General features: G+C 55.3%; 1 protein-coding gene across 1 annotated transcript; it reads right to left on the bottom strand.

The window, feature by feature from the left end:
- Positions 1-8,658: 8,658 nt before the first annotated feature.
- On the bottom strand, positions 8,659-11,785 carry LOC115598222 (fibrous sheath CABYR-binding protein-like). Its single transcript, XM_030449419.1, has 2 exons — positions 11,669-11,785; positions 8,659-9,140 (listed from the first exon to the last, which is right to left on the bottom strand). Exons 1-2 carry the CDS (start codon positions 11,772-11,774, stop codon positions 8,659-8,661), a joined length of 588 nt encoding a protein of 195 aa, XP_030305279.1. The 5' UTR covers positions 11,775-11,785.
- Between the last annotated feature and the right edge of the window lie 1,113 nt (positions 11,786-12,898).

Below are 12,898 nucleotides of genomic sequence, written 5' to 3'. Positions count from 1 at the left end.
GAATTGTTGAATTTATTAATTTTTTTTTTTTTTTGGCTGTAAAACTCCACACAATCATCAGGGGGTTATGAATGAGGACCCAGACTGAAACCTGAGCCCAAGCAAGATGGGGAAGATGGGAGATATGGAGATTTATCTCTCCATATTTATGAGGTCAATCAGGTGAACCTCAGGTACCTTCTGCAAGGTCCTGGCATGTTCCCAGCCCTGAAAGAGATGCACATTTCCTTTTCTGAGGAGAGCAGGCACATTCCTCATGCATCTTTCAGAACACTTTATCTATATTCATCAGTTGGTTGGGATAAAGACTCAAGGAGAATCTGGGCAGAGAGCTCCAGGGATTCAGCAAGGACTTTGGTTCCTTGCAGTGGGTGGGAGAGCAGAGCAGGAGACACTTTGGCTGTTGTTACTCAATAAAAAAATCTCCTTCCTAGGAGAGAAGAGGATCCAGAGGAGCCAGAAGAGGCCACAATGGGGTCAATAAACGAGGACCCAGATCTTGTTTATTCTGGAAAAATAACCAAGGGCTCGAGGTGTCACACATCTTCACACGTGGCTGGAAAACAAGCACGTTTTAAATGTCCCCAAAATAGATTTTCCTTGGGTAGGGGCCTCCAGCAGCTCCCTGCACCCAGGTGATGATCCAAGAGGCTCAGCATCTGGCCAAGGAATTGATGGAGCTGGGGAGATGATGAGACAGGAGGAGGTGGGGCTGGGGGCATTTCTTTCCTGCCTCATTCTAGACAGAAACCTCATTTCCCTCAACCAAACCCTTTTTGCCTTCACAGAAGACATGAAGCCCCTTGAAGAAAACCCAGGCTCTACAGATAACCTGACCTTTTTTCCCAGGGTATTCTTGTTTGGGGCTCCCAGCAGAGGGCCCTGGGGCCAGGTCCAACCCAGGGTACAAACCCTAAAGGAACACTGAGCATGGGGCAGGGCCAAGGTCCCAGCTGGGAAGGCAGCCCAGGGGTCAGGAGCATCAGGCAGAATCCAGGAGGATGAGCAGCAGAGCGAGGGCCACATCCAAGAGTTCCAGAGCCAGGAACAAGGTGAGCAAAGCTCCTCCAGCCCAGCTTGGGAAAGGAGAGGAAGCCTGGGCCAAGCTTAAATAGGATCACCCCTGGGTGTGGGTGGGTGCCCCAGGTGAGGCTCTTCAGGGCCATTCATTCTTGGTGATGTGACCCAGCTGAGTGGAGAGGTTCTGTGCCCAAACCTCAGGGGGTAGGGGTGGTCTGCAGCACCCCCAGAGCCCAGGTCATGGCCGATTTGGGGGGGTCCTGAGTCCCCAGAGCATCTTCAGCAGAACATCCAGAGTATGTGGACCCATGGCAACCCCCACCCTGCCTCCTGAGAACCTCTGCTGGGGACCACCCTCTGCTGGGGTCCATCCTCAGCTGGGGTCCATCCTCAGCCCCCTGTGGGCAGAGTCCTGGGGGTCAGAGCCAGGGCCATGGCCCAGGACACCTCACCCAGCAAATCCAGGTCCTGCTTTTCCCTCTGCCTGGCCCAGCTGTTGTTCATTTCCTCCTGTTCCAGAGGGGGTCACACATGGACTGACCCCCTCCCCACACCTCCCTCTCCTTGGCACCTGAGCCCCCCTCCAGATGGAGATGGAGCAGAACATCCCTGTCCTCCCTGGCCACCCCAGAGCTGGGGATGCTCCGTGGCAGCAGTGTGGGGACCTGCTCAGAGCCCTCAGCTCTTTGTCTCACGCTTTGGCAAGCATGAAATCCAAAGTGGCAGCTTGGCAGGGAGCAGCAGGAGGGGAAAAGCCTCCCTCCCTCCTTCCTCTGCCCATCCTCTCCTCCAGCAGGTCTGCAGAGCCATCACAGTCACATCTCTGCTCCTTCTGCACATGCCTGCAAGGATTGGGTGACTTCTACTGCTCCAAACCCAAATATAAGCCTCTAGGACCCCTCACACCTCCTCCAGGACCCCTCATGCCTCCTCCAGAACCCCGACACATCCTCCAGGACCCCCCCCCCACCTCCTCCAGAACCCTACACCCCCTTCAGGACCCTCACCGCTCTCCCTGTAGCCCTTGCCATGGGATGTCAGAGCCCTGTCCTGGTTCCCAGTCCAAGCAGATCAGGTCACCCGTGCCAGAGCTCTTCCCAACACAATCAGTGCCTGATTTCCAAGCTGCTGTTTTGCCTCTGAGTCCCCAGCTCTTGCTGTTACCTGGCAGTAATTATTTGTTCTCTCCAGAAATGGATTTTTCCAAGAAACATCACTGAACCTCACAGGTCCCCAGCAAGGGCCACATCACCAATCTCATGGCCCCAGGTGATGGAGCTGTGACCGGTGGCAGGAGAGGTCCTACACACCCCCCCTTCCTGGGGACATCTGCCCTTTTCTGCTCAGAGCAGACCCAATGGCCCAAATCTGGCTGGAGCAGAGGTGAGGAACCTCAGGATGGTTTCATTCTGCCCCGGGGTCAGGTCCTGTCCCTGCTGAGTTCCAGGAGAAATGTGCTGTGCAGGCCTCAGACACTGCTTAAAAATCTGGGACTGCAAAGCACCAAAGAGTTGGAGGTTTTTATTTTAACCTGGCTGCTGGTGGCTTTGTTCCTGAGAGGAGATGCTGGGGGAATGGGATGTCCCTGTCACTGGGATGACCATGGCACTGGGATGTCTGTGATACTGGGATGTCTGTGGCACTGGGATGTCTGTGGCACTGGGATGGATGACCATGGCACTGGGATGACCATGGCACTGGGATGACCATGGCACTGGGATGTCTGAGGCACTGGGATGTCTGTGGCACTGGGATATCCCTGGCACTGGGATGTCTGTGGCACTGGGATGGATGACCATGGCACTGGGATGTCTGAGGCACTGGGATGTCCCTGGCAATGGGATGTCTGTGGCACTGGGATATCCCTGGCACTGGGATGTCTGTGGCACTGGGATGTCCCTGGCACTGGGATGACCATGGCACTGAGATGTCTGTGATACTGGGATGTCCATGGCACTGGGATGACCATGGCACTGGGATGTCCATGGCACTGGGATGTCCCTGGTACTGGGATGTCTGTGGCACTGGGATGTCCCTGTCACAGGGATGACCATGGCACTGGGATGTCCATGACACTGGGATGTCCATGGCACTGGGATGTCCCTGGCAACAGGATGACCATGGCACTGGGATGTCCCTGTGGCACTGGGATGTCCCTGGCACTGGGATGTCCCTGGGTTTAGAAGCTCCTCCAGGGCTGGGAGAGGGATTGCACTAGGGATGGGAATTGCACCCTTTCCCTGGGCAGCCTGGGCCAGGGCCTGACAACCCTTTAGGTGAAGAAATTCCTGCTCATAGCCCCCCTAAACCCTTCCCAGGCCTGAAGCACCTTTCTCCCCACCCTGATCAGTTTTTCCCCTGCCTGGGTCACTCCTGCAAAAGAAATCTCCTCTCTTCTCCACCCCCCTGCCCAGTCTGTTTTCCTGCCTGCCCAAAGGTTGCTCTGTGGGGCTCCTCTTTTCTTCCTGTCCCCACCATCTGCTCTGTCCCTTTGCCATCCCCTCTTCCCAGCAGCAAGCTGGAAGTAGCCTCAGGGCTCCTGGCTCCCCCCCTTCCCTGGCACTTTCCATGTGTCCCTCAGCCCAGTCCAGGCTCTGAGGTTGCAGGTTCTCTCTGAGGTTGCAGGTTCTCTCTGAGGTTGCAGGTTCTCTCTGAGGTTGCAGGTTCTCTCTGAGGCTGCAGGTTCTCTCTGAGGTTGCAGGTTCTCTCTGAGGTTGCAGGTTCTCTCTGAGGTTGCAGGTTCTCTCTGAGGCTGCAGGTTCTCTCTGAGGTTGCAGGTTCTCTCTGAGGCTGCAGGTTCTCTCAGTGCTCCTCAGCTTTAAAAAAAAAAACCCCAAACCCCAGATTATGTCCTTTTGATAACACCAATTATTTCATGAAGTGTCAGAAGAGCTCCTCGGGTTTTTGTCTCTCTCAGTGGATTTCTGCAAGTTGTTTTCATTTTTCTTGCCTCTGTGGTAGGAAAAAAACCTTCTCCTGAAAACTTCATGGTAATTTTTTTTTTTTCTCTTTTCTGGGAACCAAGAGGCTGCTCGATAAATGCTTCCTCATCTACTGAGCAAGTTTGATTTAATTACACAGCAGCTACAACTTCTGGCTGCTCCTGCATTTTAAACAGCAAGTGGGTCCCACTCCAGCTCCTCCTTCTCATTTGCCTTTTTTCCTCTGGATAGTAGGAAAATTTTCTCCCTGGAAAGGTCATCAGAGCCTGGCCCAGGCTGCCCAGGGCAGGACTGGAGTCCCCATCATCCTTGGAGGGGTTTCAGAGCCCTGGGGATGTGGGAATGAGGGACATGGGGTGGGATTGGCCTTGGCAGTGATGGGTTCATGGTTGGACCTGATGGCCCTAAAGGGGTTTTCCCACCCTTGTTGCTGTGAAGTTACATAGGATTAGCCAGCAAAATAATGAGATTCAAGCAGGAGCCACAGAGCTTTGTGATCCCCTTTGCTCTCCAGGTCCTTTGCTGACAGAGCTGGGAAGAGGATGCTGGCACCAGGAGCATCCTCAGGGGAAGTTTTGGGACAAGGTTCCCTCCAGGGCTGAGCCCCAGCAGAACCTCCCCATCCCATCCCATCCCATCCCATCCCATCCCATCCCATCCCATCCCACCTGGTGATGCTGGCCCTGGGGGGAATTGGGAGCAGGGGGGAGAGGAGCTGGGATGCAAACCCCCCATGGAAACACCTAAAAGGGGTGGGCTTGGCCCCACGAGGTGGGTCCCAGGAGAGCAGAGGTGTTTGTCTCTGCTAAAGGAGCATGGAAATAAAGTGAAACAACAAAGGGAAACAAAGCCCCTCCATTCCCAGGCAGTGCTGGGGCTGCTGGAACTGAGGGGGATTGGCTGGAGGCTGCAATCTGGAGGCAAATCCCATGGGATTCCTTGGGTGTTCATCTCCCAGGCAGGGGCTTGAGGTTCTGCCAAGCAGGAGGTGGTTTCTCTCTCCTTCCTCTCTGCCAGCCTCATCCATCCCTCCTGAAAGCCATCACCTCCCCAGCCCTCCTGGGGCTTCCCACCCCTCCAGCTCCCCCAAACCCAAAGGAAACCTCACACCTGGGGAGGGAAAGAGACTTGAAAGAGATTTCTGCTCCTCTCCCACCTCCTCAGCCCCTTGTGGCCAAGGACCCCCCCTCTGCCATCCTCCTGGGGACCCTCCTGGCCCACGGCACCCACCAGTGGGGTGAGGCTGGGCTTTTCCTTCCCCGACTGATTTACAGGTTTTGGAAAGCTCATTGAGCCTGAATTTAACATCCCAGAGCTTGGGAAAGAGCCATAGATCAGTTTGGTTGCTGGGGGGGTGGAAAGTAAAAAGTTTATTTGCCATAACTGAGGCTGCCTCATTCCTGCAGGAGGACAGGAGGGTCATTATCCCAGTTAAATCCCTGCATGCATGGAGCCAAAGCAGGATGCTTCTCTCTTTGCTGGCTGCACAAGGAACTGTTCTGATCAGAAATGTTGTGTTTTTTTTTTTTAAAGAAAACAAGCAGTTTCAAGTTTCTCAAGTCCTAAACATTTTACCTTCAGAACCACCAGGGGAGAGCATTGGTCGTGGCTTTTTGGTACCTTTGGGCCAGGGAAAAGGTTTGGGAAGTTGCTGGTGTGAATTTTCTGATGGAAAAGTCAAAGAAGTGTTTGACTCCAGGTCTGGCCCTTGTCATTCCCAGGCTGTGTCCTTACAGCCACCTCTGAGCACCATCCCTCTGATTTATTACCTCCTCCCATGCCCCACTGCTGTGAGAAAGGGTGCCAGGATGTGCCTGAATTCCTGACACAGCCTGGAAAAACCTCTGCATGGCTTCCCCTTGGTTGCAGTGTTTCCTGAAGGGCATTTCCCAGGTGGAAACAACCCCAGAGCCTTCCCTGGGAACATCCCCAGCACGTTCCAAGGCACTGCCTGGATGTTCCCAGGGGGAAGCATCCTGGAGGAGGTGTCAGGGCTGGCTGCAAAGCCACAAATTGGTCTCCCCAGGTCCCACCCCCAACTTTTTCTGGATCAGGGGTGGTTTTCCTGCTGGCAGAAGGAGCTTTCTGACACCTGAAGGCAGAGTTGGTCACCCCAAAGGAAAGTTCTCCTCAAGAGGTAGGAGGGCAGAGCTCAGGCTCTGGGGAGAGGTGTTTGATGGTGACCCTTAGGAAGAGAGCTGTGTGTCCAGGGTTCCCTCTGGAAGGGTCATTATTCCATTGGTCCCCATCCCTCTGCAGAAGTGTTTTGGTTGGAAAAGACCTTTAAGCTCATCAACCCCTTCCTTCCCCTGGCTGGCTCTGCTCCTGGCTTTGCTGCTGGTTTAAAATAAAAATGTAATCCATTTACCAACCTCCCTGAGGGCCATTAAGCACTGCTTGGAGATAAGCCATTAGCTCTGCTTGGCTGGCAGAGGGCTCAGAGCCACGGGAGATTTTAACCCCTTGGTGGCTGGGTGGCCAGGGCTGTCCCACTCACCACTTTCCCCACATCCAAGACCTCAGGGACCTCTCCTGTCCCCTCTCCCAGGCTTTGTCCCATTGCCACCACGAGCACCTGCAGGTTTTGGCTTTTGCATGGCCAAGAAAGAAGCAAAAAACCCTAACAAAGCAACCCAACAAAGTGGGTTTCATGGCACAAAGAGCCCCAGCCACAAAACCACGGAGCAGAGGACCCAAGGGTGGTGCCTGGGGGTCTCTTGTCCCAGGGCTGTAAAATGGGGGGCAGGGACTGAGGGTCAGAGCTGCTCCTGCCCTGGCTGGCTCTGGCCAAGGATTGGAGCCATGGTGGCTTCATCAGGGACATGGCAACAGCCCATGGCTTGTGCCCCATGGCTTGTGCCCCATGGCTTTGTACCCCATGGCTTGTGCCCCATGGCTTGTGCCCCATGGCTTGTGCTCCATGGCTTTGTACCCCATGGCTTTGTACCCCATGGCTTGTGCCCCATGGCTTTGTACCCCATGGCTTTGTACCCCATGGCTTGTGCCCCATGGCTTGTGCCCCATGGCTTGTGCCCCATGGCTTTGTACCCCATGGCTTTGTACCCCATGGCTTGTGCCCCATGGCTTGTGCCCAGTGGCCCCAGTGCTGCTCATGCAGAAACCTCTCCTGCAAGGTGACTGCTGGGAATTCAGAGCTTCTCCTCCATGGGGGGAAAAATAAATAAATAATAATAAAAAAATCATCTCATTTCTGTTTGCTCCAGAAGGAAAGTAAAAATTTTGCATTAAAAAAAAAAAAAAAAAAAAAAAAAGCACAGCTACTCCACAACCAAATGCAGCAGCCCCAGATTTCACCATCCTGTGCCCTTCCAAATGTTTCAGTTCCTTTGATCCAGCTCTGGTGGCTGAAGACCTGAGCTGCTGGGACATTTTGGATCAGCTTTGAATCCAGGAGTGGTGCCAGCAGAAAGCAGCTGAGGCTGTTGAATACCCCAAGCTTGAGAGGTAAAAGCTCTCCCAAGCCTTCCCAGAGGGATGGGGTCTGTTCCCATCAGCCCATCCCAACCTGCCTTCAGGGAAAAGGCTCTGGGATTTCCATGCCTTCCTTTGCTGGACAATTCCTGGTCCTTGCTGTCATTATTTGGGCCACGCTGGCTGCTTTTTAAATTATTCTGTCTCAACTAGCTGATGGCATTTGCTTCATGTCATGAGATGTTCCTGGTAATTAATTGGTATTTAATTAATTAAAGGATAATGGCATTCAATTAAGGGATGCTTGCGGAACACTGTCACTGGGTAATTAATGGCTTCCTGCTGCTCAAGCAAAGCTGAAGCATTTGGGGAAAATAAATAGAGAGGAGAAGGTGGGAGGTTTATTCCCTTGGCAGGAGGCAGTGTCCTGGTGAGCTCTGCTCCTCCTGCCCCGTGACCAGGATGGGGACAGCACTGGTGGCTGCAGACAAGAAGGGCTGCATGACCTTGCAGCACTCAGCAAAAAACTGATGTGCAATCACTGGCAAGGAGGAGAACTGCAGAAAGAGGCAGGAGCTGAGGTTTCTAGCATCATGCAGCAGGTCAGGAGCAGAAACAAGACCAGGAGCAGAAACAAGACCAGGAGCAGAAACAAGACCAGGAGCAGAAACAAAAGACCTGGGGCAGAAACAGGACCTGGGGCAGAAAAAAGACCAGGTTTCCCCAGCTTGTGCCCAGGGCTGTGCTCAGGGTCAGGCTCTGCTCCTGGCCTGGGGGAACTTGAAATTCCTCCCACTCAGGTTGAGGGCCAAAAGACCTGGAGAAAAATGGGCCTCGTGTTCCGAAGTTGACTTCGGAGAGTATGGAAAAGAGAATCTGGATTTCCAGGGAGTTGAAGATGAATGGAAACAAAATCCTGGAATCCAAGGGGCCAGAGTGCAGCTCTGAGCAAAGCAGACCAAAGAGTGAAGGACACAGAGGAGTGAATCCCTTCAGGAGCTGCTCCTGGAAACTCTCTGGGATGTGGAACGAGCCCTCTGTGTGGGGGGTTCAGGCACCTCTGGTAGGGCTGGGAGGGACCAAGGACTCCTGGAGAGCAAAGGGCCATCCAGGAAGGGTGATGACCACATCTGCCACCGCAGCTCCTGGTTCTTCCTGGCTTCCCCAGCCATCCTCTGGCCCTGAGCAGTCACGCTGGGATGGCACCCGGGGACAAGGGTGGTGACCCCACAGCAGAGGAGGTGCCCTGGGAGGAGGTGTCCTCTCACAGATGGTATTTCTTGAGCAGCTCACTCTGCCACTGCCTCTTCTTGTTGGGAAAGGTGAGGGGGATCTTGATCCTTCGGAAGTCCTCGATGCACTTCCCCAGCTCAGTCTCCAGGATCCTCCTCTCCTCGCTCACTGTCCCCACCACGGGGGTGACCTCCACCCCGTTCTCCTTGACGTGCTCACTGTTCCTCCTCTGCCCCATCTGCTTCACCTCCTCTAACTTCTTCAGGGACTTGGAGAAGTCCAGATGGGTGGGATGGGCTGGACATTCCTCCTCGGGAGCCTCTGGCCACGGCAAGGAGTTGGTGGGACTGGGATCCTCTGCCTCCAACTGGGAGGCTCCACTTGGGAGGGTCCCATCTGGCTCTGGAGCTGGGCTGGGCTCACCAGGACTGCTCATGTTGGAGGCTGCAAGGTTGTCCCCACCACCAGGGCTTGTCCCGTGGCTTTGCTCCTGCTCCTCTGGGTTGCTGTGGGCTGGGGAAGGGAAACAGAGAGCTGGGTGAGTGGCAGCTCAAGCAAGGCTGGGGGCAACCACACCGAGGAATGGGGCAGCTCAGCTCGGTTGGGCAAGTCCAGCTGGGACTCTGGGATACCCATCCCACCACCCCAGAACCAGGGAGTCATTTGGACTGGAAGGAAGTGACCTTTGCAGCCACCAAGCCCAGCAGTGACCCCAGCACTGCCCAGGGAACACAGCCCCATGTCCCTCATCCCCACATCTCCAGGGGCTGAAACCCCTCCAGGGATGATGGGGACCCCAGCCCTGCCCTGGGCAGCCCAGCTCCAACCTAAAATTGTTCCCCAGCTCCAACCTAAACCTCCCCTGGCACAGCTGGAGGCCAAAAGTTCCTCTTGTCTCATCCCTTGTTCCTTGGGAGCAGAGCCCGACCCCCCCTGGCTCCAACCTCCTCCCAAGGGGCTGCAGAGAGCAACCATGAAATCCCCCCAGGGGTTTGGCTGCCAGGAGGAGGGGGTTGACACAAGGTCCTGACATGTGAAGATTGGCTCCCTTCTGGGGTGTTTCTCCAGCCAAAGGGGGCATCTTCAGCTCAGGATGCCTTGGCCCCTGGGCTTGCTTTTCATCTCCCACTGGCAGCTGCAGACACCCAAATTTCAAAAAAAAAAAGGGACAATTTTTTTTTCTTTTGTCTCATGACTGCATTATCATGGCTGAGGTTCTCCAGGTCCCTTCCAAGCAGAGGCCTGGGCCTCAGAGAGAAAACCCCACCATGGGAGCAAAGGTTTGTGCATCTCTGATGGTTTCTACTCCATGGCTCGATTCCAACAGCTCTTTTCCTGCCAGTAATTAAATGAAAAAAAAAAAAAAAAAAGAGCAACAGCACATCTCCTGGGGTCAGAGGGGAATGTCAGTTCCTTTACAAGCTCATTAAACTCCTTTCCAGCCTCCTAAACTTAAGGGGTTGTGGCACAAAGATGGACAAAACAGCTTCAAAACAAGAGCTGGCAGAGCATCTTCAGTTTGTGCACGTGGCCCTGAACAGTTTGTGCCAACCCGAGGTTTTCTTGTCCCAAAAGTGCATCTGGGGAGTGGATTTGCTCTTCATCCAAAAGATTTCTTGTCAAACTGGCAGTGCCATGGATCTTGGACCCTGCCCAGCAGACAGGTGGTGGTGGAAAGGATTGTTTGGCATCCTCTCTAAGGGCTGTTAAGGGGCACGGATCCAGCTGGTGGGTGGCACCAGGAGCTTCATGTGTCCTTTGTGCCCTGCCAGGCAGCACTGGAAGTCTCCTCTCCCACCGAACTGGATCCCCAGGGAGTACTGGAGCCCCTGGCAGGAGGTGCCCAGCTCAGCAGGAAGCTCCTGGCAAGGAGGGATTTGCCACAGGCAGGCTCAGGCTGCAGCCCCAAACCTCCTTGCAGGGCTGGCAGGTGACTGCTCTTGGCTCTCCCTTCCTGACACCTCTCAGCAAGAAGCAGAAAGAAAAAGAAAATGACTCAACCAGCCCAGAGTGCCTCTTGAGCCTTGAACCCAGAATCTTGCTTTCCCCTCCCCGTGCTCAGCAGGGCTGGGCAGCCACCCAAGGGGGATGTCACCCATTCACTGAACATCTGCACACATCTGCTGCAGCTCGGGTGCTCCTCGGGGAGGGGGAGGAGAAGCAGCAGCAAATCCCCCCCTCTCTTTGAGGGTCTCCAGCTCTTCTGCCTCCTCCAGCATGGGTAGGGGGAAGTTTTGCTTTCCCACAGGTCTGGGGTGTGCCAGATCCTGGCAAAGCCCTTCCTGAGAGCACCCTCTGCACCCAGTCTGCTGCAGGAGCTGCTCTGGGGGAACTGGGAGCTGCTGAGGAGTTGGGGGATGATGGGCAGCAGCTTTCTGGGGCTGAGGTCTCACACCAGTGCTCCATCTGGCACTGCTATTCCAGCACAGTGACTCCAGCTGGAGGGCAGGGATGGGAACTGGGACACGTTTTGTACTGGCAGAGCAGAAAGGATCCAGACACGAGAGGTCAGACTGGGGTGAGAGTGCAGAGCCAGAGCCTGGGATGTTGCAAGCTGCTGGAACTGAAGCCAAGGAAGCCAAGGAAGCCATGCAGCTGGCCATCAGCAGAACATCTGACCCAGGAGAGAGGTTTCCATGGCACTTCTCATCAATCCCATCACTTTGGGTAAGATCTGCCTTAGGAGGTGTCCAGCACAGCTCCTGCTCAGCCTTGGAGACCACAGGGTACAAACACAGCCAGGGAAAGGCTTGATCTGAAGGCTCCACCTGGCCTGGGACTGATGCTGCTGTGTGGAGGCCCCAGACTGCCTGGCCCAGGGCATGTTCTGCCACCCTCCAGAGATGAAGCTGAGCATTTGGGTCCTGGGGGATAAACCCGAGCTCCCCAGGTTGCTCAGAGGGGTGCAAGCAGGCTGAGAAGGAACCCACAAAGCTTGTCTGCATGCAGGGAGCCTCCAGCCCATGTCCCATCCTCCCAGCTTGGCTCTGCATGGTGTGGCTGCTGCAGGCACCAGGCACAGGCTCTGGCACCTTTCTTACCTGGAAGTGCTTCTGCCAGCTCTGTCTTGAGGTCCAGGATGGGCTCAGAAGAAGACATGTGGTTTTTTGGGCTGTGCTCTGTTTCGGAAGGCTGGGGGGCTGGCATGCTCAGCCAGGAGCTGCCTAAAATAAAACAAAATAAAAAAATCAAGACTCAAAGAGGAAGAAAAAATGAGAAGGCAAGTGATGAACAGAGAGTGTGAGAGGGAGGCAGGGTGGGATGTGGTGTCCAGAGAGTCCAAAGGAGCTCCCAGAGCACCATGCTGGAGGCCTGGGGTGGCAAGTGACCCCTGCAGCATCTGCTGGTACCATCCCCAGTGCCTCCCAGAGCCCTTCTTGGGATGATGGGCAGTGCCTGGAACCACCTCCCACAGCCTCCCTCCATGCCTTGCTATTCTTCCTCCTCCTCTGAAGCTGTCCTGCCTCTCTCTGAAGCTCTGTGCTAGTGGCTCTCAAGGTCACCCTGCAGAGAAGCCACCTCAGCAGCACTTGGCCAAGGTCACCCTGACACCAACCAAAGCCTGAGCCCCTTCCCCATGGGAAGAAGTGGGTGCCCTGCTCTCTCACGAGCCCTGGCTGGGTGGTCCCTTGGGGCTCCTGGTTGCCAGAAGGCAGAGGTCAGGGGGACCCAGCCATGCTCCAACCCCCCCAGCAGTGATGCTGCATCCAGGAGAGGGCAGCAGGATCCTGACCCACTCCCTGCCCATTGCCACCCTCACCCTCCCAGTTCCTGAGAGCCGGTTCCTGACTCTCTGCTGAGCTGGGATCGTGTCCTTCTCCCTCCCACCACAATCCTTCCCCAGGCTCTGGCACAGCCCCTGTGGTTACCACCTGGCAGAGCATCTCCAGAGGGTTCCAGAGCAGCTGTTCCTGCAGCCCCAAACTGAACCCTGGGGGAGGAAATCTGAACCCAACCCAATCCCAGGGGCCCTTGTATGGAGGGAGCTGTTTGGGGTGATCAGAGCAGAACTCAGCCACCCAGGAGTGGTGGCAAGGAGTGTCCTGGGGTGCAGGACCTTCCCACTCCCCTGGGGTGATGGGTGCCCCCCCAGCAGCTGTCACCTCCCTGGGGAACACGGGAACAGGGCTTGGAATTGAGGTTCTGGCCCACAAGCAGAGGAGGAAGGGGGGTTCTGGTGGTTCTGAAGCTCCATCACTGCACTGTCACAGCTGAGGTCCCCAGCCCAGCCCCCAGCCCCTTGGTGGGCACCAGGCCACCAGGTTCCTGCA

Source organism: Calypte anna, chromosome 4 (assembly GCF_003957555.1).
Source record: "Calypte anna isolate BGI_N300 chromosome 4, bCalAnn1_v1.p, whole genome shotgun sequence".
Taxonomy (NCBI): domain Eukaryota; kingdom Metazoa; phylum Chordata; class Aves; order Apodiformes; family Trochilidae; genus Calypte; species Calypte anna.
Note: the sequence above shows the minus strand (reverse complement) of the source record. Positions and strands in the feature narration are given on the sequence as shown.